General features: G+C 41.0%; 1 protein-coding gene and 1 long non-coding RNA gene across 3 annotated transcripts; one reads left to right on the top strand and one right to left on the bottom strand.

The window, feature by feature from the left end:
- DUSP29 (dual specificity phosphatase 29) lies at positions 1-26,759 on the top strand. Its single transcript, XM_009671197.2, has 4 exons — positions 1-34; positions 8,484-8,697; positions 19,326-19,546; positions 24,543-26,759. Exons 2-4 carry the CDS (start codon positions 8,522-8,524, stop codon positions 24,788-24,790), a joined length of 645 nt encoding a protein of 214 aa, XP_009669492.1. The 5' UTR covers positions 1-34; positions 8,484-8,521; the 3' UTR covers positions 24,791-26,759.
- LOC138067894 (uncharacterized) lies at positions 2,032-8,672 on the bottom strand. 2 transcript variants are annotated; one of them, XR_011142327.1, is made up of 3 exons: positions 8,373-8,672; positions 6,316-6,481; positions 2,032-2,220 (listed from the first exon to the last, which is right to left on the bottom strand). It is a non-coding gene; the product is annotated as an uncharacterized lncRNA (long non-coding RNA). The 2 variants fall into 2 exon arrangements; XR_011142328.1 differs by having other exon boundaries at positions 2,087-2,220; positions 8,388-8,493.

Genomic DNA, 26,759 nt, shown 5'->3' with positions numbered 1-26,759 from the left:
CCTAGCTACCTACAGCGCCTGCCTAAGCTTACAGGTAAGCCTAATCAATATAAATTGCGTGCTATATTTCTTATGTTCCCTTGCTTCCTTTTATAATCTAGTTAAGTAAGCCAGGGAGAAGACTGAGAGCTGGCAAACTTTCTAAGGCAACTGATGGCTTTATAAATTTGTAACAGAAAAGAAAGCATGAAAGAGCCAAAAGTTTGTGAAAAGTACAATTTATGTCTTAAAAAACTAAATTGAACGTATTTGAGAAATAACTTTAGAAAATAGGAAATGAGGAACCAAAAATGTACTTATCTTAGGGATAAATAATTTTAACAGATAGAAATAAAAATGCAGTTTTCAAGCTTCTTTTTTGTAACATCCCTCCCAGAATATTTTGCTTATTCTTTGCTAATCCCTCCACCCTCCATGTAAATCTGACTTTTCCAACCCAATTACAAATCTCTCAGATGAGACTGAGTTTTAAGTTTCTTTGGGCATTCTCAAAATATTTAAAGAAATCTCAACATAATCTGTTTTAAATTAACCAGTTCAGTCAACAATAAAGAATGAGGGCAAAATATGTATTTTTAAAAGTCACCAGTGGCTTAGAAATTCATTGAAATAACCAGCTAGTTTTGAATAGTCACAGCAAGAGGGTTTTAAGAAATAATTACACAGAGGCTATGATTCTTCTGGTTTGAAACTGTTTAAAGACAACTGCATTAGATGAACTATTTTACAATCCCTGAACTCTTCAAACACAAGAATGCAGAGATACAATAAAGGAACTGAAGTAAATGACAATTTTTGGTTAAGACTGGGTCAGGAATAGGAAAATGGATTGTGTTATTCCTCACTTAAATATGCTGCAGGTATCCGATTGTGTTATTCCTCACTTAAATATGCTGCAGGTATCCCGGGATTTCCAATTCTGGATGTACAGCCCCTTGCTTAATTCTTTTGGGGCTTTTTTTTTTTTTTTTTTTAAGAGAAAGATTTTTTTGAAGATTTTTTTTCCCTCCCATGAAGTAGTTGTACAAAATTAAATATTTTAGGGGGAGCTAGTGTTTTAAACAACAACAAAAAAATCTAAGGAACCTTCGCAGTACCTCACTTATTCCTCTGGTGTTTAGCAAGTGTGAGGTTGACACAGGATAGCATAAAACTCTTCACAGCTATTGCTAGCATTTGGAGTATGAGCAAAATGTCACTTGGATGGCATAACAAGGGCACCACTTTTAAATTCATTTAAGTTAAATCAACTAACAAAGCAAGCTTTTGTTATTGCAACTAACCAACTCTCAGCTCAACTGATGTACTTCAAGTCATGAAAAATCTCAGAACTTAGATACCAAAGCATGGCTTACGCTCTTCCCAAGTGTAAACATTGTACTTCAGGCAGCATATGCACTGACTTCTGCAAGGAGAGCTTTCCACTGTATAAAACAACCTGTGTTTAGTCATACTCAAAAAGAGTAAAGTCTTTTTTTGCCATGAAAGGAAGTACATAGCTTGCATGCTAGCTAGAAAGGGAAGAAACAAAACATTTCTTAAGAATTCAGGAACTCGCTAGGACCCCCTCACTATTTTTGAGGGTATGTAACCATTAGAACTATCTCCCCTTAGCACTGAGAACGTGCTCACTGCAGCCAGGTTACTAAATTGGATTCAAGCCTTTTGGCCACCTTTTTGAAAATATGTGAGAACTGGTATTCTCCACCTTTACCTGTTCTCAGGCACTTCCCTAGTCTCTCATACACATTTGTTGCAGATGCTGTTTTCTTCAAGTAGATCTTACCTGAAGTGTTTATTAAATTGAAATAAATAAAAGATAAAAGCATTATTTGTGCAGTTGCCTAAAAGCCAGGAAGGTCAGGTTTGGACCCATTGCAAGACTGATGGCAAAACATCCTCCAAGTTCAGTGGAGCTGAATTGCGCCTGATAAATAAAAACATCTGAATAAGTCATCTTTCCATACAATATCAGAAAAGAAAATAGTAATCATTTGTCAATAACAAGCACTTCATACATGTAAATAATTTAGTTGTAATTAGTTTATTCACTTCATTATTCATCTTTCAAATTTTAGAGTTAATGGCAGTAGATAAATTCAGTCCTGCATTGGTCTGGGTACAGGGTCTATTGGAAATGTCACAACTTCTGTAGACAACCCATGGAAGGTCCAGCGCTGATAAGTGCACATTGGTTATTTTCTTTCCTTCCCTTGGTGTCTAGAAAAAAAAAAAACACTTTTAAAAATACCACAGCTCGGCCTGCTTTTTGTCATGAGGAAAGAGGTAGGAGGAAAATTCTGAAAGCATCAAAACAAGAATGAAGTTCAGAAGCTGCCTTTGTGTTTATGAACAGGTCACATATTTCTGTGTTTAGTGGATACTGAATACCTTTTGTTCCCAGCTAAACCAGTAGAATTTGCAATTGCTTGGTATTTTCAGGGAGCAGTAGCTCTTAGTAGATAAATAGCATCTCTGAGTACAAGACTAAAGTAGGTACACTTGTGTACCAAATTAAATTTAATGAAATCACTAAGACAGATGACTGATATAATCTGGGCTGGAGGAACACTCAAGACCAGGAAACATGGGTGGTAAAGAATTTAAACTATTCTGTTATATAAACACGAACTGAAGTAGGTGTTAACATAAAAGTCCTGTGGCCAGCATCAGGCAGGACAGAATTGCCAAGAGGATTTCAGTTGTTTCTTCTGAAAGAAAGAGCAAAGAAATTCGTCTCCTCTCTCCATTTTTCCTCCCACCTCCTCTTTATTTTTCTTTATCTGTGCACCATTGTGGGGGGGGGGGGTTTGTTTTTTTTTTTTTTTTAATCTCTACAGCTGACTTGGATCTTAACTGCTAGGCATAAGCCTTGCCAAATTGCTTGGCATCTTTATACATAGCACTAGAGTCTTGTACAGCATATTGAGCCAAAAATATTGAGAAACGCAGTATTTCGTTATGTATATAACGGCTTAGTTTTCGGTCTCAAAGTGCTTCAGAAACTTTTACCAAGTCTAGAAAACAAGCATGAGAAGTGCGCACACCATCACTGGAGCTCTGATATTTGCCTCTAGATACAAACTTCAGCTCTCCTCCCTTCATCTGTGGGATCACAGAAGCATAGTGTAGTCATGACTGAATTTTCCAGAAGCATTAACCAACTTTGGAGCCCCTACAACTTCATTTGCCCATCCCTCCAGCAGAAAAAAGTCTGAAAATGGGCCACTAAGTTCTGTGACTTCCCAAGACTTTCCTGAAAATTCTGAGTTAATCTGAGTAGTTCAAGGGACAAGGAATGAGGTGCAGAAGTGAGACAGGAAATCTTTAACTGTCATATCCCTGATCCAGCCACTAGACAATATTCCCTCTCTGAAATGAACAGCACATAGCCTGGCAGATTTTTTTTTTGACTTGCACTTTTTGTTAAAAATAAAATAGCTGAAAAGCACTATAAGCAATTCTACTTGGCAGCTGTAGAGTGGATAGTGAGCATAAAGAAGAGATTCCTTTGCTGTGCCTAACGCATGCTGCTTATCCAAATTAGCCACACAATTACTGCTATCAATGCAAAAATAGTTTAATGTTTTTTTCCCTAGTGCGCAGCACTTGAGAACGACTTGAAATGCAGTGCAATTTGCCACAGTGTATGTCCTGAAGTGGCTTGCTAATGAAAAGAGGATTAACTCTCCATTATTCTGAATTACCATTTTGTGAAATCACTAACAATATTTTCATTTATATACATATAACCCAAGGGGGAGAAATATTCCAGCCATCCAAATGATTAACAAATAAAATTCATTAGATAACATGCACTTTGGACTTATTCATGAAGAGAATGATTAGAGTATAAAAATGCAGATGCCTGAATTTTTTATCATCCTTGTTCTGATAATACACTTAAGTCCGTAACAACATAATTGGTGAGCACCAGCAGTTAAGCATTATATTCACACATTGGATTGGCAAGCAGAACCCGCAGATATATCAGACAAGCCAGACGAAATCACACAGGCTTCAGGGGTGTACCTTGGCACCCATGGCCCCTGGGCTGCAGCAAGCAGAGCCCAGATCAGCAACCACAGGGTGGAGCAGGGAGGGGATGGAAAGGCCCCAGCAGCTTGCACTGCCTGGTCTCAGCACTTCAGGGACAGAAAGCAAAAGGAGACTGTGGCTTTGTCATTGAGGTGACCTGAGGCCCAGATGAGGAAGGGATGAGGCGAAAGTTGGCCATCCCTTCCAGTGAGGCAGAGGCACGACAGGATGATGCCCAGGTCCCCAGGTCTGCTTCTGAGCACCTTCCTAAGAAGTCAGGCTCAAAGCTGCCTGCTGAGAGGGACCTTTTTGGGGACAATGACATAATCGTCATTCCTGCCAGCTGACTCTCCTCTTCATTTCCCCTTTCATGCAATAGGAAAGGTTATCACGTGCTGGGGCAGCACCTCAAGGAGCAGCAGAGTGCAGAGTACTTAACACATGGGGCACGAGGGACCATCCCTACCGCAGAGAGCTTTCTCATCCAAGGTTATGTGCACTCAGTACTGTGCAGTGGCATGAAGTAATCTGCCAGTTAGTACAGGAAAGCTGCACTAGTGCATCATTCAGCCTGCACTAGCTAGGCTATAGGGCAAGGCATTTGGCCCAGATGGAGCACTGCTAACGGTGGGAAACTGCCCAAGGAGCCTATGCAGAGGTAGTCGTGGAGGCTGTGGGCCATTGGACCGCATGGGTTAATACCGTGCAACAGACAGCCTCCATTCCTCAACAGTCTGCAAAAGAAATCTGATCTTTCACTGTCAGGACTTGTGCTAGACAAGCTGTCATCTTTATATTTACAATAGCATTAAGTACAACCACCAAAAAGTCCAATCAGTTTTTTGCTTTTTAATCTGAGGGCTGGCTTAGGGAGCAGTCTTCCTTTGGCTCCGTTTGGTTTACACAAAGCAGTCAATAAAAGATGAGGTTAGACATCTTTGGTTCCTGGAAAGACACAAACCTTTCTATCCTTCTCCCCAAACAAATATTTCATGGTAATTAATTCCAGAGCTCATGTAGCAAGCCAGCCCTCTTTCTCTTCCTCCTCTTTGCTAAACTCCGTTACTTCTTACTTAGTCTAGAATCAAATCTGAAATATATGATTTATTATGGGAATTGTAACTGATGCTTCCTTGTACTGTAATTCAATTTAAAAATCCCTGCAGCAGATAACATTGGCAAGGAATAAAAGAACATATTTTATTTGAAAGTTCAGGGAGAATATGGCTTCCCAGGACAGACAGACTGAGTATTTCTCAGCAGACATCTAACTTCCAGACTGCTAACCAAGCTTCAAACTGAAATGGTATGTTACAGTACCACAGACTATCATTTGCAGATGTAATTGCCCTGTTTTGAGGTCTGCACTCTAAGTGCAAGACTGCTGGTGTAACAAATCAATGCACTGTGGCCACTAGACATAGTTACTAATTACATTTCTCTTACTCTTCTTCCCCTGTTTCCTCCCCTCCACTTTTATGAAGCCCTGAATAAAAGCACAGTCAATCCTTCAGCATCAAGGCAACAGGTTACTATCTCTTGCTTTAAGATATTTCCTTACTGGACAAACAGTAGCTCTTATCAAGTTATAGATGACAGCTCATTCACTCACAAATTAGATGATACTAGATTTGCATCTCTGGCAGTATCCCATTATTTACATTGTCAGGTCTGCATGCAGAACTAGCATAATTCTGACCCTAGCAGGAAAAAAGCTTTCCTAGGGAATGGCTACTGAAGGCACAGAGCTGGGACTTTGTCACCCAGAGAGGGACAGGAGAGACCAGAAGACAAACATAATAGAAACTGAAATTCTCAGGACCTGTTACAAATCCGAACAGAGGACCTTTTAGCTAAACATCATTATCATGTTTTAGGAAATTTGGCTGAAAAATAGATCCCCTTGCCAGTGAAAAGAAGCCAATTTTTGAACAAAGGTGTACACAGGCCAAACAAAAATTGACTCCATAATCTTGCCTAGCTTTGGAGTAGAAAAACAGGGTTTGTTTTCCTTTTGCAAGTTTTGTGGAACAACAAAACATGACAGGTACAAAAGAGCCCAAACTGAAGAAACACACCCCCTGGGTACATAGGATGTCAGTTAAAAATGGTCATCCTGCTTGCAGGAGAGCTCTGCAATGGCTACATAAAGGCACTAGCCAGACTTCTATGACAAAAAGGACACAAACATCACTAATGACCAACATACAAATATTTGTGAGTGACTACAGGGTTCGTGCCTGCAAAAAAGGCGGATTTTTGGTAGGCTGTACTTACACTTCAGAAGATCAAGCCCAGCTTCACCTCTTCTTGTTAGGAGCCTCCTGCAGAACTGCAGGGTTCAACTTCTTCCTTCATAGGGACAAGGGAAGGATGTAACCGCAGTCCTGGAACAGGAGAAACAAGACAGACCCAACAAGCGAGGGAGCAGGCAGAAGAGAAGCTGCAACAGAAAGTTGGCAATGTGAAAAAAGGAAAACTTTTTCCACACTTGTCAATCTTATTTCTTACTCTTTGCTGAGAACACATAGATGTTCTGTACCATGGCGCTCTCCCTGCAAAAGTGACCAAAAACTTAAAGCAAAAATAATTGGGAAGAACCTTGACCTAAATGCACCCCAGCACCACACAGAGCAGAGATACCAGGTGACTTCTGCAGCAGGGAAGTGCAGTGCTGCAGCTGGGCTACTGAGCGCAGCGTAGCACTCTTGCAGCCATGCTGTGCCAGAAGCTAGCATGGTTACTGCTGGTGCAAGGGTTTCTGTATCACACTTCACTGTGTTCCTCCCAAGATCCCTCAGCTGTAGGAGGTTAGGAATGTTAAAGATGGATCAAAATAACTGACAAAGGGACAAAAAGATTCTGGTAAACGGATGTCACCTGCCACATTCTAAGGCATAACAGCAGCAATGGGGGAGGCAAGACTCAAGTTAGTCTATGGCTTTCCTACGCACTAGTGTTTGACTTCACTTGCCAGCTCTGAAAACTCCAGATTGCCCTCGTGAGTCCTCTGCTCATGGGGTCAGTATCCACTTCTTAAGTAAGTTGCAGCCCCAGGAGAAGTAAGGGAGGAGGGAGGTGACTAATGGGGCTGTAACTGCCCAGTCAACAACAGAGGCAAACTATACAGGGGAAAGTCTAAATCGGGATGGCAGCTGAGGAAATTGCAGCAGGCAGAAGAGGATCTGGAGCTTGAAGAGATGAGTAAAGCTAACACCAAAGAATTCAGTACTAGGATGTAGCTTAAACACGCAGGGCATTATGGGTGTCAGTTCTGAACAAAACATCTAATAACATGGCCAGGCCAGGCAAAGGGTTTTGTTTTCATCCACACTAATGACGTTTTAGCTACTGGATAACATTGCTCTATTACTCCCTTCTACACTACATGCTCATTACTGCTTCTTTCTACCACTTGGTATGCAGGGATTTAGGTAAAAAAAAAAAAAAGGAGAGAGCTTGAAAAGAAAGTCCCTTCTCCAAAAGCTTCTGCCACAACTTCTAGTACTGAAAGCTTCTCTGAAGGGCAGGAACACAGGAAGGGGTAACTAACAGAACTCCTGCCTCAAAGACCAAAATTGCCTTGAAGAGTGCCCCCATTCCTTGAACTGCACACTCAGCCAATAAATCAGAAGCATAAAACAAAAAAACAGCGCAAAAGCTGAGAAAGTGCTGGTTCTCCTTAGTTCAGTGTATACCTGCAACACAAAAAGGTGATGCACTGATACCATGCTGAGACTAGGGTAGAGCACTTGCTGATTGCAGCGGAGAATTTGTACTCAGATCTCCTTATCTGGATTGCTACCTTTGCAAGCTCTCCGCCTCAGACAGTTGCAACCCAGGCTAAAGAATACTTTGTCAATCAGTCACACGGACTTAAGGGAAGCGTTGCAACAAGGCACATTCTCATTTCTGGAAACAGCTTATGAGGTTCAATGTGCAAGGAGAATAAAACAGGTGCACGCAACATTCAGCTGGATGGACACATTGAGTCTCACTGGGTTGCTGAATATCACAAAAAGGAGAAGCCTTTGGGAGATTAACAGTTAAGGGTAAAGCCATATCTTACATTTCCCCTACCTGGTTCCACCGGCTGCTCTAGATTCCTTAGATCAGGCTCCTAGACCTACCAAATTCTTACCAGTGGATTTTCTAGCAAACAAATTCCCAGGAGAGACAGAACTTCGTTAATCACAAACCCCTGACTTTTGTTCCCACTGCTGGTAAGCTCATCCAACAAGCCATCCCTCACCCAGCTCAGGGGAGGCAGAAGTACAAATAAACTCCAGGTGCGAGTCCATGTCTGCCACAAAGCACATACATCCGTCCCTCACCATGCCAGATCACACCTGGACAATGCTTCTCCCCAGAGTTTCCTTCGCAGGAACAGAACTCGCTTGCTTTGTGCTTCCTCCGCCTCACGTTCCTTTTTGGTTGCATTCCAGTATTTCACACGTGCTGAACACACTGCTCCTGGGACAAGATGTCATCAGGAGGTTTGAACACTGCAAAGAAAAACGCATACACAGCAGTCAAAGTGGATCCTGATGGGGATTACTATACCCCAGGCGCATTTGAACTGGAGAGACTCTTCTGGAAAGGATGTCCGAAGTACACACACGTCAATGAAGTCTGGCCCAACCTCTACATAGGAGATGAGTAAGTGTTAAGTATAGCTCACCAAAAAAAGCAAGGTATTTCTTTCCTCCTGCCACCCATTAGCCAGTAGTCAGGACCGATGATCTGATTTGATGATCCGCTGACAGAAGTCAGAGTTCAGCGAAGCAATCAGTCTGCCATAGCCCTTACACAGTGCAGGCAGACAGTTTTGGTTGCTGCTGCTTAAAGAAAACGTTGGGTAAACGCGGAAGGGTCTACCCTTAAAGAGCCCCGAGTAACAGAGCAGAAGTGGCACTAGCGCAGACTGCAGAGGTTGAAGCTAATTGCAGTCTGCTTTTAAATAGCTCATTTCCAAGAATAATTTGTCATTTACGTGGGAGACAGTTCTTCCAAAGATACTCTGATTTAAGGGTTTGGGCTAGAGGCATTGGACCACAGCTTAGGTTGCTTTAAGCCTAAAACGTAGTTCTTGAAAGTGACTGAAGAGACAGCTCAATCTGTAGAGGTAGTTCTGCATTTCCTAGCCTGTGCTTAGTACTCTGCATTTTCAAATTGTGCAAGAGATTAAAACAAATGGAACTCTGTGAAAGGGTAAAGCTGCAGAGATGAGTGTCACTGATCAGACCGAATGCAATTTGAAAAAGAACAGACTTAGCTCTGCTGAACACAGGACTAAGCTAGAAATAGCAGACATATTCTGGCATACAGAGCTAGCTGCTGCAGCAGGGAGAGACAGGCCGTCAGAAGATTCCCCAACCCAAACCCTGAGTACAGCAAGAGAACTTTTCTTACCCCTTAGGCGTCATTAGTTGACTTCCCGTTTTCTTCTACACCTTTCCCTAACACAACATTTATTTTATATCATCACTATAAGTCACAAGCTGCAGCCCCACTGACTCCAAAATTCTCAATAATTTTTTGAAAGGTCCTAAAATTCATCTGTTGCTGGCTTATAAAAGAGGAAAGATATACATCTTTGAAAGTTACAAGACCCTGAATATCACTGATCAATTATTTCTGTGGCACCAGAGGCGAGACACACAAGAGACCTGGGCTTTACGCAAGCAGGGACTGCCACTCTAGAGATAGAAAGAAGGAAAAAAACTAAAACCAAAAAAAACCACACCAAACCACCCATCCACCCCTTAAACCACGGGAAGAGTTTGTCTAAATGGCTGAGGAATAAGAGAAAACGGGTTTTGCCTTCCTTCTTCTCTCCCTTTTGGTAGATATTTTAAGCTTAGGATTCAGTGGAAAAAACCCTGCTGCTTCTGACATTTCCTTCCTACTTCCTTGTTCAAAATGACCAGAAGAATTATTCTAAATGAAACGATTAGAAGAATTTCACTCTGATCTCTGTGATGAAGCTACAATTCTACCCTCTGAGCAAAGAGGTCTAATTAGACAACAGGTCTTTGGACAGTCACAGTCTCTAAGGTCAGAGGTCATCTTTCCTATAATTGTTCCTGTAACACTGGATTGTTATACCTTGCATTTGAGTAAATGCTAAGAGGTGTGACTGACTAAAACATATATTTGCACTTAATACAAACTAACCAGGGAAATAGAACAACAGGCTTCTTGACAGGTTTTTAGAGCTATAACAATTTCAGCTGGGCAGCTATTTGTTTCTGCAAGGGCAGGGGCAGGTCTTAAGTCAGGAAAAGCAACCATGCTTCAAGAGGAAACAAGTCCTCCACATTACCAAGGGGGAGGAACGAGAAAGCCAGTGGAGAAGGAAAGAGAAGTGAGGAGCAGGGAAATTAAGTAAATAAATAGTGAATAGAAACAAAGCTTCACCAGAAAATGGGGTCCCTTGCAAGAGAGTGACCTGCTTTCAGTCAGATAAGGCCAAACTCCACATCCAATACCAGCAAATCTAGGGTAAGAACTGGTCTGCAGGCAAGATGGAGCTTTCATTACCAGAACAAACATTTCATTCAAAGCAGAAAAAGGCCAGGGACCCCTAATGTCCTTTCTCAGCCAGCTCCACATCTTGCTTCTGACTAATAAGCTTCCCTCTTCAACGTGACAGGGATTTTCATTTTATTTCAAGATTTTACTGTAGCACTGGTCACCGAAGAGCTGCCATGGAAATGCAAACAGCTGTTGGCTGTATTTGCATCCTTAGCTACACTAAATTAAGGTTGATCTTAAAAGTATTTAGTGGAGCTCATCAACAAAATCAAGTGAATACGCACATGCAGAGTTCATCTTCAGAGCCTTCACATCTGTGCTTCATTCCTGCCTCTTGCATTTACAAGGTCAACAGGACTTGTGACTGCTTATGGAAATGCTAATTAATTACCCTGACTACGTAACCACATCTTCCATCTAATGCAATACAGGCTATCAAGGAGCCCTGTGAGGCCACTCAATCCTTTTGTTACAAGGCTTCACTGCAGATGTTGCCCAGAGGCAATGAAATCTCGATGAGCCTGTCAGACCCAGAATAATCAAAGCCTCAAAATATAACATGCTGTGTTCAGCTCCAATTGAAATTTTCCTCCAGCAAGTTCCAAGGACTTTTAAAGACCAGACACTGGAACTTGTGGGAGACAGCCCAATGATAGGAACAAAGCATGCTTCGCCAGGACTTTGATTCATCTGCTACCAGGATTAGTACTTCCATGTATCCTGCTCAAATTCAGAAGCTTTTTACAGGGATGGAAAGCAGCTTTGTGTTGCTTCCTCCTTTTACTTGGTCACCAGTTTACTGGCATGAACAGCCTGACCGGCTAATCCCAAGCTTGCTTGCTGCACTCTAAGCACATGGAAAATCTCTGCCAGATACATAGCTTGTAGTTTTTTCTTTGTGGCTTTTCAGTGTTTGCTTCGTCACCCAAGATGATGGTTGTAGTTCCACATTTCTGACTTCCAAAGAATATTTTGGCTGAAGATAAAGGCTTAAGATTCTGTCTTCCTCTTAGCCATCCTCCAGCTCTGATTAGGATTTAAGGCCTGATCACAGTTTCACCCGTGTTTGGAATAATACATTCTCAAGCTACTCCCACCGGGGGGGGGGGGGGGGGGGGGGGGGCGGGGAACACACACAAGTATTCTGGAGTCCAATTCCTTACAGGTTAAATATCAAAGAGAAACTTCTGGATATGAAGTTGAATAGAGCTTTCACTTTGAGAAAACTCGTCTATGCTTGTTCTAATAAAGCCCCGGGGCTTATGTTTTGAGAGCTCTAACATAGGTAAGGTGCAACGCAGCACACAGGTAGTTCACCTACAGACTGGAGCCTAGTGCTGCAGATCCACTAAGAGATATAGCTAAACCTTAAATACATGCTTAACAATCTCTCCCCCCTTTTCCTATTTCCAGGAAAACAATACAGTTTAGCTTTTTCCAAGTAACTAAGTAGAAAGGCAGTTTATACTAACCTAGAAGAAAACAGATAGGACTCATTCAGGGTAGCTGATAGTTACCTCCCACTGTTTAACATTATGAACTCCTACAACTTCAGTGAGTATTAAGCATATAAAAATAGGAGTGCTCCAGGTTGCATAGAATTAAAGAAGTCTACAAAAACAGCATATGTGGATTTAATTTATTACAACACCACTCATGAGGACATAGTTTCAACTGTATTTGCATGAAAATCTGCCAATTGTAACAGCACTTCAGTGGGACAAAAAAATTGTTCTAGTTCATGCTGAACGGGATGTATCCACAGAAATGGAGCAACACCTCAGAAGGAAAAGGGGATACAATGCTACAATATCTCTAGGTTCCCTGGATGCTAGAGTTAAAGGAAATTGGGTCGGTATTATTGGAAATTCTCAACATCTCATGAGGGATGAGATGCCAGATTTTCTAAAGACAGTGTCAATATTGCCTATATTCAGAAAGCTTCTTTCTAACACTGACCAGATGGCAAATTATCATCCTGCATCATGGTTAAGAACATGGAAAAATTTGAGAGAGACGATTCCTCTTCTGGTAACTTGTTGCCTTGAATTTCCTTGTTTTGTCAGTCTTGGTTAGATCGATATGCAGACTTTAATAGTCTATACTGAAACATGTTTGCCTTGCACATCCTTTGCACGATGCTTAGGAGATTTGGCTCTACTTAGAGCTTATAAACATACCAGCTAGAAAGCGCTGACTGACTTGTGGAGGGAGCTGTTCTACCCGCTTCTTGATGAGAAGTCTCATAGAACTACTTCCATGCTGTTAGATGCACTCCAGTTTTTGTTATGAGCCACTGGTCATAGTTGCTACTAAGATACTTAATATTTTATGTGGAGGTGCAGGCTGCGGTGTCTGCAAGATTTATTTTCTTCTCCTTCAACTCCATAGGTTTGAGCATCTTCCATAGTATCAGCTGGGAATAAAGCTTGTTCATGATAATATTTCGAAGAGAGAGAAAAGTGAGTTGGTACATTGAAGAAGGCAACTTAAAAGAAAGGATTTTCTTTTACACTGCAAGTACTGCATTGCTGCTTCCAGAATAAGGTGACATTTGCTGCAGTACTTGCATTTTCTCCTTTGAATCTTACCTTTAAAATTGAGAGCAGGTGCAGTTAAAATCTTGGACCTGCTATTGCACAGCCTAAAGAAATAAATATTCTTTTGGGAAGCACCTGAAATTGGATGACATTTGTTTGTGACAGTTCTCCCTCTCAGTGATAGTGTTATATTCATAAATCAGATCACATGAAAGCGATTTTTATCTCTTCTTTATCTCTATGGATTTTCACCATTAAAATGGCTTTCCCTTATCAAAGGCTCTCCCTTGCCCCAGAACTTTAAAAACATGTTCGAATCCACCTGTCTTACAGTAAATGCACAGCCTGATTCAGCAACACATTGTGCTTTGGCTTAGCATGCTTTGCTATACAGAGAGGAACTTCTGCGTACGCTCAACTTCTAGCATATGCTTATTTGCTCTGTCAAATTGAAGAGCTGATAAGTTTTTACATGGGACAAATCTGCCTAGTTAATCTCTTGGCAAACCGAAATAAACTGAAATTTCTGCAGTCATCCCCCAGTGCAATACTTCACCTTCTAAGCATAGAAATACGTTCAAGGTAGACACTGAAGACCACAGTTGTGTCATGCAGAAGGAAATCAAGCGCTAACAGCACAGATGGTGCAGATGTACAAAATGAAAGTAATTGCAAGAGCAGTTAAATGCTTATGGCTTCACCGAGATTGGGCATTTGCAGCAGACTCTTCTTTACAGTGGCTACTTTAAATTCAGCCATTACCATAGAAAAGGAAATATTCATTGCATTTTATTAGGAAAGAGCAGTGCCCAAAGAGAAAATAAGAGGAATACTGTTAGCTTGACTATTAAATTCTGGTAGAGAGCCAATTTCAAGGGAAAGTAATCTGTGCCATTTCTAGCCTGAAGTCAATTAGAAACTGAGTTAAGCGCCCTGCAACAAGGTGTATGATTCATACAATAGCCTCTGAGGAATCCTATGATACTAGCCACCTCAACAAATTGAAGACTTACTGATACTGATGCTTTTATATATTCTCTCCTTTCTTCCAAAATATTGATAACTTAGGCATGGTAGAAACTGCAAGGAAGACCAAACGCATTCCCCTCCTCCTTGTGATGTAACTAGGACTCTTATGATGGAAATACGAGGAAATTAGGCTGTGGTTGCAGTAAATAGATAATGAGGGATGCTTCCATGAGGGTAGCTACACTACTGCTTCAGCTGTGGTTGAAAAGAAAGCCAGTGCTTCGCACAAAGCTGGAGTTCACTAATGGGCTAAGCCAGTTAAAGCAAAATACATCAAGAGGTGGAGAAGCATTTGCATTTACAGGCATCTGTGCCCCCTATATGAGAACTTAACAGCCTCCTTGCTCTGTGTTAACTGGCAATCAACATACAGCAGACACAGCATGACCTAAGTTTTATTGCCTATATTATAGTAGTGTCAGAGGCTCAGCACAGGCCATAAGCTCAGTGCAGAAGATATTAGACAGAGATAATCCCTGCCCCACAGTATTTATGATAAAAATACAAGGTAAAATGATGGATGATGGGAATGAAAAGCAGACAAACCCAGGTTAGTATAGTTAGTTGGGGTCTGACCGGGGTGTTTGCCCAGCTTTTAGATTTACAAGAAAAGAAAATTGAGAAAACTTTAAAAACAAGAGTAGATTTTTTTTTTTTTAAATACTTGATTAGGTGCAATTATCAAGCATTGGGGGGAGGGGGAGGAGGGACAAAGCATAAGTGCTTTCTAAAAATTAGCCTCCATGTGAATTTTTAAACCAAGCACTCTTGCTCTTGTAAAAAGAAGAAATGGTGTGACTTAGTTTTCCTCAAAAGATGCAGACTCTAAAAATGCATCATTTGATGGGGGAAGAAATCCTTCTGAAAGATGTTCATGGACCTGTACTACTTTCTTCCTATATGAGATGAAACATCTGGGATTTTACCACCGAGTAAGCTTGTTAGAGTGCCCAAGGGCATTGCGAAGGGCAAATTAATCAACATAAATTGGGGAGACTAAAATAGCTCAGGTACTACATGAGGACTCTAGCAAACTGCAGTGGCTCAGCCCCCTGAAAAGGGATAGCAAAGTAGCAGATGAAGTGAAAGAAGCAGATGTGAAGCAATAGAGTTTCAAGCAAGATATTTTGGTGCCTGGGATCCTCTTTCAAGAGCTGATTGCCAGTTCAATTCACTGGCTCAAAGCTGCACTTCCTTTTTGTCAGCTGCAGTAACAACAGGGCTTCGATATAGCGGGCGTTGCCTCTTCAGAGGGGAGCTCAAGGCAAATGCCTCTTGCCGCTCTGTAGAACACTATTTGCATTGCACAATAACCTCAGATCTCTACAGAACATTAAGTGTCAGAAATCTCAGAAAAAACTTTCCATATATAATATTGTCTAGCCTATCTGCCTAAAGAAAGGTACCTAACATGTTCCTTATAGATCTAGCAATAGCTTTGCTTGCAGATGCACAAGGCACATAATCACATGGCCTACAGCAGCTCTGCTCTACTTGGCCAGGACAAATGTTCCAGGTCTCAGTTCAACTAACTGGGAGAAGACTTGCACACTAACTTAGAGAAGACTGAGAGGTGATCTTATCAACATGTACAAGTATCTGAAGGGAGAGTGTCAAGAGGATGGGGCCAGACTCTTCTCCGTGGTGCCCAGCGACAGGACAAGAGGCAACGGGCAGAAACTGAAACACAGGCAGTTCCATCTGAACCTGAGGAAAAACTTCTTTCCTGTGAGGGTGACTGGGCACTGGAACAGGTTGCCCAGAGAGGTGGTGGAGTCTCCTTCCCTGGAGATATTCAAAACCCATCTGGACACGATCCTGGGCAACGTGCTCTAGAGGACCCTGCTTGAGCAGGGGGGTTGGACTTGGATGATCTCCAGAGGTCCCCTCCAACCTTGGCCATTCTGTGATTCTATAACAGTCTCTTGACACCTGTACACAGCACAGTTTGAGCACCAATTCCAGCGGCACCACTAGGATCGTAATGTTTGAGAGCTCAACGCTGAGCTCTCATTTTTTTGAGGTTTTCTACCCTCTAGATTAGCAACTTCAGCAGAAAGAACATTTGGATTGGTATTAGAAAGAATAAGGTGGTACTGGGCAAGGAACCTGTGGCAATAAGTGACCTTTTCTATATTCAGTTCAAAAGGACATTGCTGAATGAGGTTACATAACAAGTATAATTAAAAAACAGACATTTTAAAATCATCCTACCCCAAGCACAAGGGAAAATAGAATGCAGATTTTTCAGTGGCAAAAACAAAGTAGTAGAGAGCTCTCCAAGTATTTCCTTGGTATGCTTATAATTTACTTCAAAGAAGAAGAAATATCTCACAGAAGATGATTTAGTCATATCTGACTATTCACAACAGCCTTTTTGCAATGGCATTCAAGGTAGATGCACTGCCGCTCTTCGTTCTATTTCCAGCCCAAGCTATGGGAAAAACTGAGTGAGCTAACAGAATAACTGCGTGTACACCCAAGCTCCAACAAGCCAAGAATAAAACAATGGCTAATGGCTAAACATGGATTTTCCTCAAAACATCTACCATATGGTTGTCAGCAGGGTACTCACGGTGCCAGGACAGAACAGTAGGCACTGACCTACAACATGCCTTGACATTTTAAGCACTGGAACATTAAGGCAGCATAGGAGCAGCTGGATGGATATAAGTCTAAGATGTTCATACTGAAACAAATATCATAAGAACTGTATTAAACCTGCCCAGCATGTGCTAATCAGCTCCAGTTCCCAGGAGCTTGGGGAGACTTACTGATCTGAATGGTTATGCAGTTAATGAAATACAGTATCCCTTCTTTCCGAATATTTACTTAACACTGGGGCTACTGACCACTTAAAGATGAGATCTTCAGACACAGAACACCACTGTAATCGAGATTGTCAGAAACAAATGCATTAGATACAGCCACTATGTCAAAAGGCAGTCTCCTGAGAACCTAATTAAGGAAATAGGAAAACTGGATTTCAGATGAATGTAGCAGTGTCAAATGTTAATATGATTGTCGCATGACCTATTGTTTGACATTGTCCTTGCTCAGAACAACAATATCATTTAATTCAAATGCTATTTATTAGACTGAGCAGTGGTTACAGAATCTAAGTGTGGTAGTATCTACGGTACCTCAGAACCCCCAACCTCCCCCCCCCCAAACAGTTAATCTTCATTTTCCCATTGACCCTAACTACAATGCACTCCTACTTGCTATTCAGCATGTAGGACTCAACTTGCAGGCATTCTAATTAAGCCCAGATCTCTGACCTGAAAGCATCAGTCCTTCATTGTTTGTTGGATACATGCTTTGGGCCAACTCTGATAAATGAAAAACAGATTTTCTCCATCCCAGTATCAGGGAGGCAAAAACAAAACACAACTTAACTTGAAAGCAGGATCTGTATTTCACCTTAAGCTTATCAAAACCAAGAGAAGAGTTATTCACTATCCCTTCTACTTTTTGACCAGGACAACATTTGATCTGTTTTTAATGTATTGGCTATTTTTCCAATCCTGCACTGAAGTGCCTTTGCTGGCTATGTGTGTACAGCATACCAGCTTGAGAAGACTCCCAAAAAATGAGTGTCTGAATGGAAGAGAAAAAAGTGTCTCTCTAGGTCAGTCATTGCAACAAGAATATGAAGGGCAGGAGTGAGCGTTACTGACCTGAAGGGAAGGTGGCAAGTCACAGCACTAGCAGTAAGATGCTTTTGCCCCTCTGTCCTCCAGAGTATGAGTTTAGGCTGGCAAACTGACTCAAGAATTTTTTTTCTTTTTTTTCCTTTTTCTTTTTTTTTAAATTATTATTAACTATCACATGGGGAACTTGTGACATTGTTTCATGGGAAAAATGCCAGTTGGGTCAAGATATTTTTGTTCTTGTACAGAAGGGAATTTCTGCAGGGAGGAAGATCTCTACTCAGAAGAGCCAATTATCATGAGTTTGATTTAAATCAAAATAACACAGATAAGACCCTGAAGATCCATATCCAGTCTCTTGACTACTCAAAGGGGGATTTTGACTCAGAGAAAGTGGGAAGGTGTAGGCAGCTTTATTTTGAAGCCATTCTGAACTGTCACCACTAGAATTATGAAGCACAACAGGTAGCCCAAGATGACATTTTGTGTGACAGCAGCTGTATTTACACATTCAAATGCTCAGGAAACATTCATGGAGAGAGGTAGTTTTGGCTGGAAAAGGCTGTTTTATATCATGCACTAATTCATTCATGGCAGTAGTAGTTATGTGGAAATATATTAATTGAATAAAGCCTATGAAGTTCTTTGTGAAAAGCTCACTAGCCTTTTTAGACACTAATGAAACTTGACAGCTTTTCCAGAATAGAGCTTTTCAAAATTAAAAGCTTTCTGCAATGGATATTTTAAAAATGAGTCTTTAAATGCCTGCCACAAACTGCACATTTTGAGGAATTTCAAGCTGCTGGAATCTAGGATTTCCTCTTCCAGCTTCTCTTTTCCAAGGAAAAAGAGGACAAAGAGTAGGATATTGAGCTAAATATGACTTTTAGCTTTTACTGAAGGCTGATATCTGCTTTCCATATCTAGTTCTTTCTGCTTAGGACCTCCAGTTTAACCCAACATAGCAGCAAGAGGAAGGCTAACAGGGAGCTTTGTCTAGAGAAAAAAAAGTTTTAAGTATAAATGGAGAAAACAACTCCGTAACTGAGGTTCTTTTAGAGATAACGAGCAGTTTTATGAAACCCAGCTGATCTTACTACTCACATCTCATTGATTCTTTTATTAGTTCTGCAATATCGAATGATGGGGATAGAGGGGGAAAAAGCAGCATTCCTGGGTCCTAATTCAAGCTCTGCCTCTGATTTGCTTTTATGACCCTGAGTAATTCAGCTTTTCTGTATCTTAAGTTCCTTCTTGTATAAGGGAGATAGAAGTCAGTATTGCCTGCATTACATAGGTGTCAGGGGAATACCTTCATTTATAAGATGCTCTGACACCTTATAACACTTGGAAGAGCATTGTATACTACAGGGGTTCATTCTTTCTAAGTAACAACCATCTTAAAATTTTTCATTTCTGAAGCATTACCAGTTTCATTAACAATTAGCACACACCAAATCAGGGTTTTTCTGGCTTGCTGGATGAGGAAGAGTCTTCTTCATTTACATGACAGCTTTTGTTTCAACAGAAAAACTGCATTAGATCGCTACAGCCTTGAGAAGACAGGCTTCACCCACATCCTCAATGCAGCCCATGGTCAGCGGAACGTGGACACAGGACCAGAATATTATCGTGACATGACTGTGGAGTACCACGGAGTGGAAGCAGATGATCTCCCCACTTTCAAGCTCAGCCAGTTCTTTTATTCAGCTTCTAAATTCATTGATAATGCACTTCAGGATGAAAGAAGTAAGGAGGGTGTTGAAAATGGTTAAAAACAGGACGATATTTACTTAATCGGTTTAAGCATAATTCAAGGCATCTAAATCTCTGGGAATAAAACAAGGCCAAGACTGTTTAACTGAGGATATGAAACCAGTAGCAGAGAAGTGGTTGCTTAAGATATGACAGTGGTGGTAACTAGGTTTAGGACATTTTTCACTGCAGAGCTGGTACCAGCCCAAGGACCCCTACCAAACTGTTTTATAGAAGTCCACATCACAGTTCACCATTTGTGTTCATGTGTCCTGTCTACTAGTGGTGCTTTTTTGGGGGGTGGGGGGAGAGGGAAGTACGGTGACTACTTTATAAACTCCTCAAAGATAGAAATTGCACAGGTGCCTTGAATTAGCTGCTTTTTCCTCAAAGGGGTCCCTATTAAGACAGGTTTAATGAATATTGGCTGCATAGCTGTGAGCAAAACACAAGAGGAGTGTTCTACAGAGATTCCGGACTGTCACTCCACAGCTTTGCACTCTACAGCATTAGTTTCACTCCCAACAAATATAAAAACTGCCTTTCTACCTGGCCAACACATCACCCTGAAGCTATAACAGGGGTTCATCTCTGTCATCTTCCAAGCAGGAGGGGACTGAAACCACTTTGACAGCAGAGATCTAGAAACATTTTGTTAAAGCTTTTGTAATTTCTCAGCTTGATTACTACAATTCATTATTTACTGACCTCCAGCATGTTCTGTCAGAAAGCTTTACACTGAATAGAAGTATTGCAGACCTGGCCTCACACTAGCTTCCAATATTACTCCTACTCCCCCCACCCCCCACCCCTTTTTTTTTTTTTTTTTTTTTTTAAATCTCCACAGGGTATTTTACCAGAAACAAGCTGAGAAACTTAGGAGTCTCCTGTTGACCTAAGAAACCCATAATATCAGAGGGTCACATATCAAGTTTCTAGCCTCCTGTCAGCTTCGACTCTTGGCTGTTTAGCTCAGCTACAGCCAGCTACTACCTGGCTTGCCCCCAGTAGCCAGCCAGGTCTTTACAATTTTATCCTTTCAGCAAGTGGAGTCTATAGCAACAGTCCCCTTCCCTTGGTCAGGAAAAGGACTTGAAAGCAGATCAGTTTTAAAATCAAAGTCCTAACAGCAGGAGAAACTGCTTTAGGAGGTTACTCACTTGTCAAGAAAGGTACCTAATATTTCAGAAAGTATGTATCAAGCACTCCCTTTGAGAAGGGAGGGAAAACTAAAGCACACCTGTGTTTAGCCATGGCAGGACGCCAGAGGTCAGTACCAGTAGCTGAAGAAAGCAGTGTAGACTTCCTCACTTCTATCACAATCCCTTTCCTGTGTCACTTCTATCTGCTGCACTGAGGTAATGAAATAAGCACCAGTGAGGCTACAAAGTCTTGAGAAAACCTGCATCCCAATAAACATCAGGACAGGGAAGGATGGGACAGGCTTCTTGTTTCAAAATCACATCAAAATCCAGGAAGCTCTGAGACAATGCCAAGCACCAGTGCAGCAGTGAGACAAAAGCTCCAATTAAAAAGTGACTGGATTAACTTATACTTGACAAAATCCCCCACTGAAGTAGATGCTAACAACTACGACTCCTTCTGCACCTGTACATTGATTGCCACATTCACATGGTTTTAAAACAGGATCACTTCTGACAGAGACCAATGAAATAAAGAGAATTAATTACTGTAATAATCATGGAGAAAAAGAGCCAAGTTCCTCATGAGGAAAAAACATACTAAATGCACATCTTCTATCCCAGCCAAAGATATCCATAAAGGCAGAGATGCACGTCCCCATGAAAGGATGTGGGTTGAATACGTATCAACAGCTTTCCAACATGACATTTCAATAGATTTTGATCTTCTTCTATTGCTAACAGAATGACTATAGAAACAAGAATTAAGAGCAGACTGAAGTCTCTTACACTTAAGGTTGAAAAGACTACAGGCAAGTAATTAGCACTCTCCTCCATTAACACACATGCAAAGGACACACACTGTTCATTTCATCTGTGAAGGCACATCTAGTCTAACAGACCGCTATGTATTTCAAGTGTATTTCAAGGACTATTCCTACTGTACGTCTCCTGACGCACAAATAGCATCCACATTCCCAAGAAGGATTTTGGAGTAAGTAACCAAAAGCCTGTCTCCTGTGGCATTGAAAAGGACTTTAGGGCTCAGTAAGTGGTGTTCAACACTTGTGAACAGTAACACAATTACGGCCATTATAACTGTCCTTTTTTTACTTGCATTAGAGTTGAGCAAATGCAAAGACAAAGAGGAAGGAGAAAAGAAAGGTTTCCACTTTGTTATAGGAAAGTATGAATGAATGAATTTGCTTTGTCTGTGTCACATTGTTTGGGGTACATCCTTCACCAGCCAAACAAGTGACCAAATGCATTGAATAGATGTTCTTATAGAATACGCTTGGCTGTGAAGATGCCCAACAGTCACCTAGTGTTGCTGAAACAAGTTATCATGCAAATGAAGAATCCTCTGTTTCTGCAACAGGCCAGAAAGCCTCTCAGTGTGGATGCAGACAAGACATGATTCTAATGCAACACGATAATTCTGATTTACCTTCAAAATCTTTGTGATAGTGAAGAAATTGCCTGACCAGGGCACTATTATCAGATTTTCAGAATGGGTAGACAGACTCAAGCAAGGGGAAAATAACTCAGTTGGAAGAGTAAGTTTCAGAGGCAAACTCAAAACTGTTTACAATTATGCTGTCCTTCAGCTGTGCATAAAGACTTCCCAAAACACTGAATTCAAAGCTTAGGGCAGCTTAAAGTTTTAGAGAAAAGAGGACTAATTACCTGAAGGGAAGGCATTATTTTAAGAGGTTTGTAAATCCCTTCTATGCTAAAGGCTTAGTACTCATTCTCTTGGCATCTTAGTTCCTCAGAATGTAAAATGGAGGATAATAGCATTTTCTATTCATGCAGAGATGCCATAGGAAAAATTACATTAAAGAAAGATACTCTAGCAATGTGGGATAAAGCATAGGAGTTGAATATAAAGACCCAAGGCATTTGACCAAAGACACCACAGTATTCATCTTTCCTCAAGGGGAATCTGCTGTTGCAATTTTTGTCTGATTTTGACAACTTGAGGAAAGACAGTTCAGATTGGTCCTTACATTGAAACTGAAAGCACTACAAATTAGTACAGAAGAGATTTGGCCCTAGAGAACCGTACCACCATTGTCTCCATATAGGCAGTCAGATCTTGAATACTCATGAGAAAGCCAGATCTTCATTTTCCTGCAACCAGAAGGTATTTCAGGAAATTTCATGGTCATTTTTTGCCTTTGTTAATACAACTTAAAACTGTACATTTTCTCCTGGGTCCCCCGTTTCTCACCCACAGAAAGCAAAGCCTCCCTTGCCCTATCATTTATCTCCTCAGCAGCAATCCATTTACATGCTAGGAAGCTCTAGTGAGAGGCATGAAGGGCCAAACAAATGAGAGTTTTCATCCATTTCAAGTATTTAGAGTAATAATAGAAGGGATTATCATTTTCCATGACAGGAAGAGGCACTTTTAGATATCAGTGGGACTGGAATTTTGCCAAGATGCCTCTAAAACTATCTGCTGGGATTAGGATACAGACTGTAACCATTAATCCTCTAGTGCTGGCGGCTTTTGATGCATCTGTTACACAGCAATGTTACTCATGCCAAGACATCCTCCTTGTGCCTGGCAGCAAAGGAGTTAATCAGTAGGAGTCATGGCTTTACACCCAACACTTCTCACTAGACGTAGCTGAAATAAACTATTATTGGCCCTGATGGGTGTCTCCTCTCCCCCCCCCCCCCCCGCCTCCTTTTTCCTAGCAATTCAGCTTAGCTGGATGTTAGAGAGACAGCTCCAAATCAACTTCCTTGAGCAGTTCAACCCTTTGTGTGCCCCCTCATGGGCTCTGCTACCCCAGTATTCTTTCTGAAAAATCTTCTGAAGTGTTTCAAAATCCAACAATCAGACCTGAACCCACTTACTATTTTCTTCCTCCACTTCCCCTGGACATCGCAAATGTGGAATGTTCCTCTTTGGTTTGTGTCCTTGCTAGTGCCTGAAGCCAAAGACTTTCTGACAGTGGAAATCCAAAGTTAAACTAAGCAATGTTACAAAGCTAAAACTTGAAGCATGTTTATCCAGAAACAAAAACTATTGGCAGGAACTCTGCAGTTGCAGAAATGAGACAGGCCACTGCTGCAAAGAAATGATTATATAAAACAATCTGGAAGGATGGTGGGGAGAAAAACATTACTTTTATTCAAGTTATAGAGTGGGGGTGACTCAGAAAATGACTACCCAAGAGCTGGGAACCAGCTTTTGTAGAGTTTAAGAGCTAGTTTATTTTGTATCCAGCTGCTTATCTTATCTATGAACATCTATAGCCCTTCTTCCCCTCTCCCCGCTGACTTCAAAACATCACTGAGCCTTAAGAAAGTCCTATTAGCTCCGTTTTATAAATGAAATACTCGGGCAGACTGACCAAGTGATATGCTCTAGATCTTGAAGGAAACCAATGACAACAAAAAATTCAAAATCAGTCAGTACCTCTAGCTGATAGTATTAAGACAAGCACCTCCTTGCCTCTCATTTATCCTCATGCAAGGATCGTTCAAGAGCTTACCAAATCCTCCCTCACCCTTGTGCTTTGGTCATCATGCCCAAACATAGAATTGAGTACACATTGCTTGGGAAGAGCATAAGGTGAGGCCGCAGTTGGGCTTTGTTGGTTACTTAATGTAAGACTGCAACACACAGGGCTTCTCTGCAAATATTACTTACAAATAAGATGAAAGATATCCTGCTTAGGATCATACGTATAACCTCCAAGGTAGACGGTGCCCAGGTTCTACGGTAAGCTTACTGTTAATAAGCAAAATCCTTCACTGTTAGAGGAAAAAAAAAAAAATCCCAACATCTTAAAAACCCCAGTCTTCTCTGCATCATTTTTTTGTTCCTGCAGATAAGGTCCTGGTTCACTGTGCTATGGGTCGCAGCCGGTCAGCCACATTAGTCTTAGCTTACCTGATGATTTACAAGAACATGACAGTAGTGGATGCCATTGAACAAGTATCAAGGCACCGATGCATCTTGCCGAACCGGGGATTCCTGAAGCAGTTGAGAGAACTGGACATAGCGTTGGCACTGCAGAGGAGAAACACCAAGAACAGTCTACCATCCAATGATGATGAGAACAACACCGTGATCTAGTATTGTTCCTGAAAGGATATTACTACTGGAAAAGAAACTCCCATCATAAATATATGGTAGCATATTTTAGTAATCTTAATTTTAATTTGCTTTTCCTGAATGTTTCAACTGCTTGAATTTTAAGAGGTCCTACACATACAGTACCCAGGTCAATTTACTAGGCCACAGAAAATGACTGAGAGAAAAGACTTGTTAATGTGATGCAATTTGTTTCCCTCTAATAGCACTTGCAAAAACTATACAGCTAGAATAACACAAAGAGTCATATCCTTTGATCTGTTAAAAGGAGGTTCCAGACTGAACTCGTACAGCCCCACTAATCTTCTAGATAATCATGGATTGGAACTGGTTTTAATTAATTTTAGTTTTGATTAAAATAGGCAAGAGACACAGATAAAGCCTTTAAAAGTTGTCTCACAGTGGCTTGACTTACCAAGAGAAAGCCACTGCTATGCTTCCTAGACACCACTACCAAATGTTTCCTCCTATCTCAGGTTTAGCCATGCTGATGCATTATTGTGCTCAATATGGTTGCTAGTTATTGTATTTATTGACAGGAATGTTCCAAATACACAAATGGGGGTACTGAACCTTCTTTTCCACCTAAACGTATTCAACTTTGCTCCATTTCATATAAGCATTGGCAACTTTTTTTTTTTTTTTTTTTTTTTTTTTTAAAGAAACAATGACAGTTTTGCCACCTCAACAGTGTTTGATATTCTTAAAGTATATTGTACAGGATGATCACAGGAAAGCCACGTTTACCTTTTGATATCTGCAAAAAAGAACATGTCATTACCCCCTTGCAATGTTGCTAATTCAACATATCAGGTTAAGAGCCATTTACTGCCTCAGCGCATGAGAGGAACTATCTAGCCATATGGAGTACAGGAGAGTTCTCTCAGTCTTTACCAGATGGCAAAGACTTTACAACTTTGGTGTAATAGCACTACAGAAGTCCTGGACACTAAATGCAAACGCAGGGCAGAAACGTGAGTGCACTCTGCAAACCAAAGGGAGCTAGGCACAACTTAAAAATACTTTCTCTAGATGTTAACATTTCTTTAGCAGTTTAGCATCTCCAGTGCGAAGGCTTTCCTATTCCTTCACTTCCTTTTAGAGCAGAACAACAGTAAATCACTCATCTCCAAACAGCAACACTGTAGCCAAGGTTTCAGGCACCTATAACATATTGCTTTTGACTTCTCATTTGCATTTATCTGTATACCACCTTATCCCAAAATTCTCAAACACACTAGAAGACAAATACAAACTAGACTAGTGTTAAAAACCAAGTTAGACTTCATGATGTGAACAATATTCATGACTGGGATACACAAACTCTGGAGCTTGCATCAAAATAAATCTCCTTTCATATGGACCATCAAAACAGAAGTCAGAGAAGCCACTCACCAGTTTAAAAAGAAATGAACAGTCACCATGTGGATAAACTTTGGAAGGGGTCTCATCTTTTTCCATCTACATCTAAAGACCTTCAAACCCACCTCTTTAGAGTACCTCACCATCCACTGCAACTTAGTTCACAACCTACACATGCAACAGCTCTCCAAGCCCTGCATCCTGACAAACCTGCATTTCAGACATAAGGCCATGGTCTTTTGTTTACTCAGAGAGAAAGTTTAACTTTCTCTTCTCTACCAAAGGAGAGTTTCTTGGCATTAGCCTTATAGGTATGCGTTCTTTATTAAATGACCTACTGAAATACAAAGATCTACCTGAAATCCCCTCAGTCAAATTGTAAGTTATTTTCTTTTTTGTACCCTGCATGATATTTTGACTGCTACAGAATAGAAAAGATTTGTAGCTGATTTATACACAACTGTATTTGAACAAACTCTTCTGCGGCCTGGAGATGGGTGCTTCTTTTGACACTTGTGCGAACACACAGGCAAAAATTTTAATTCCTGAGGCCCAGCTGCTTTTAGTGGAGACTGACAGAGCATCCAAA

The sequence above is a fragment of the Struthio camelus genome, chromosome 7 (assembly GCF_040807025.1).
Source record: "Struthio camelus isolate bStrCam1 chromosome 7, bStrCam1.hap1, whole genome shotgun sequence".
Lineage (NCBI taxonomy): Eukaryota > Metazoa > Chordata > Aves > Struthioniformes > Struthionidae > Struthio > Struthio camelus.
Note: the sequence above shows the minus strand (reverse complement) of the source record. Positions and strands in the feature narration are given on the sequence as shown.

Coding starts and splice junctions, on each gene's coding strand:
- DUSP29 (XM_009671197.2), top strand. CDS start 8,522: ATGTCATCAGGAGGTTTGAACACTGCAAAGAAAAACGCATACACAGCA. Junction 8,698..19,325: donor AACCTCTACATAGGAGATGA/GTAAGTGTTAAG, acceptor TTGTTTCAACAG/AAAAACTGCATTAGATCGCT. Junction 19,547..24,542: donor TGCACTTCAGGATGAAAGAA/GTAAGGAGGGTG, acceptor TTGTTCCTGCAG/ATAAGGTCCTGGTTCACTGT.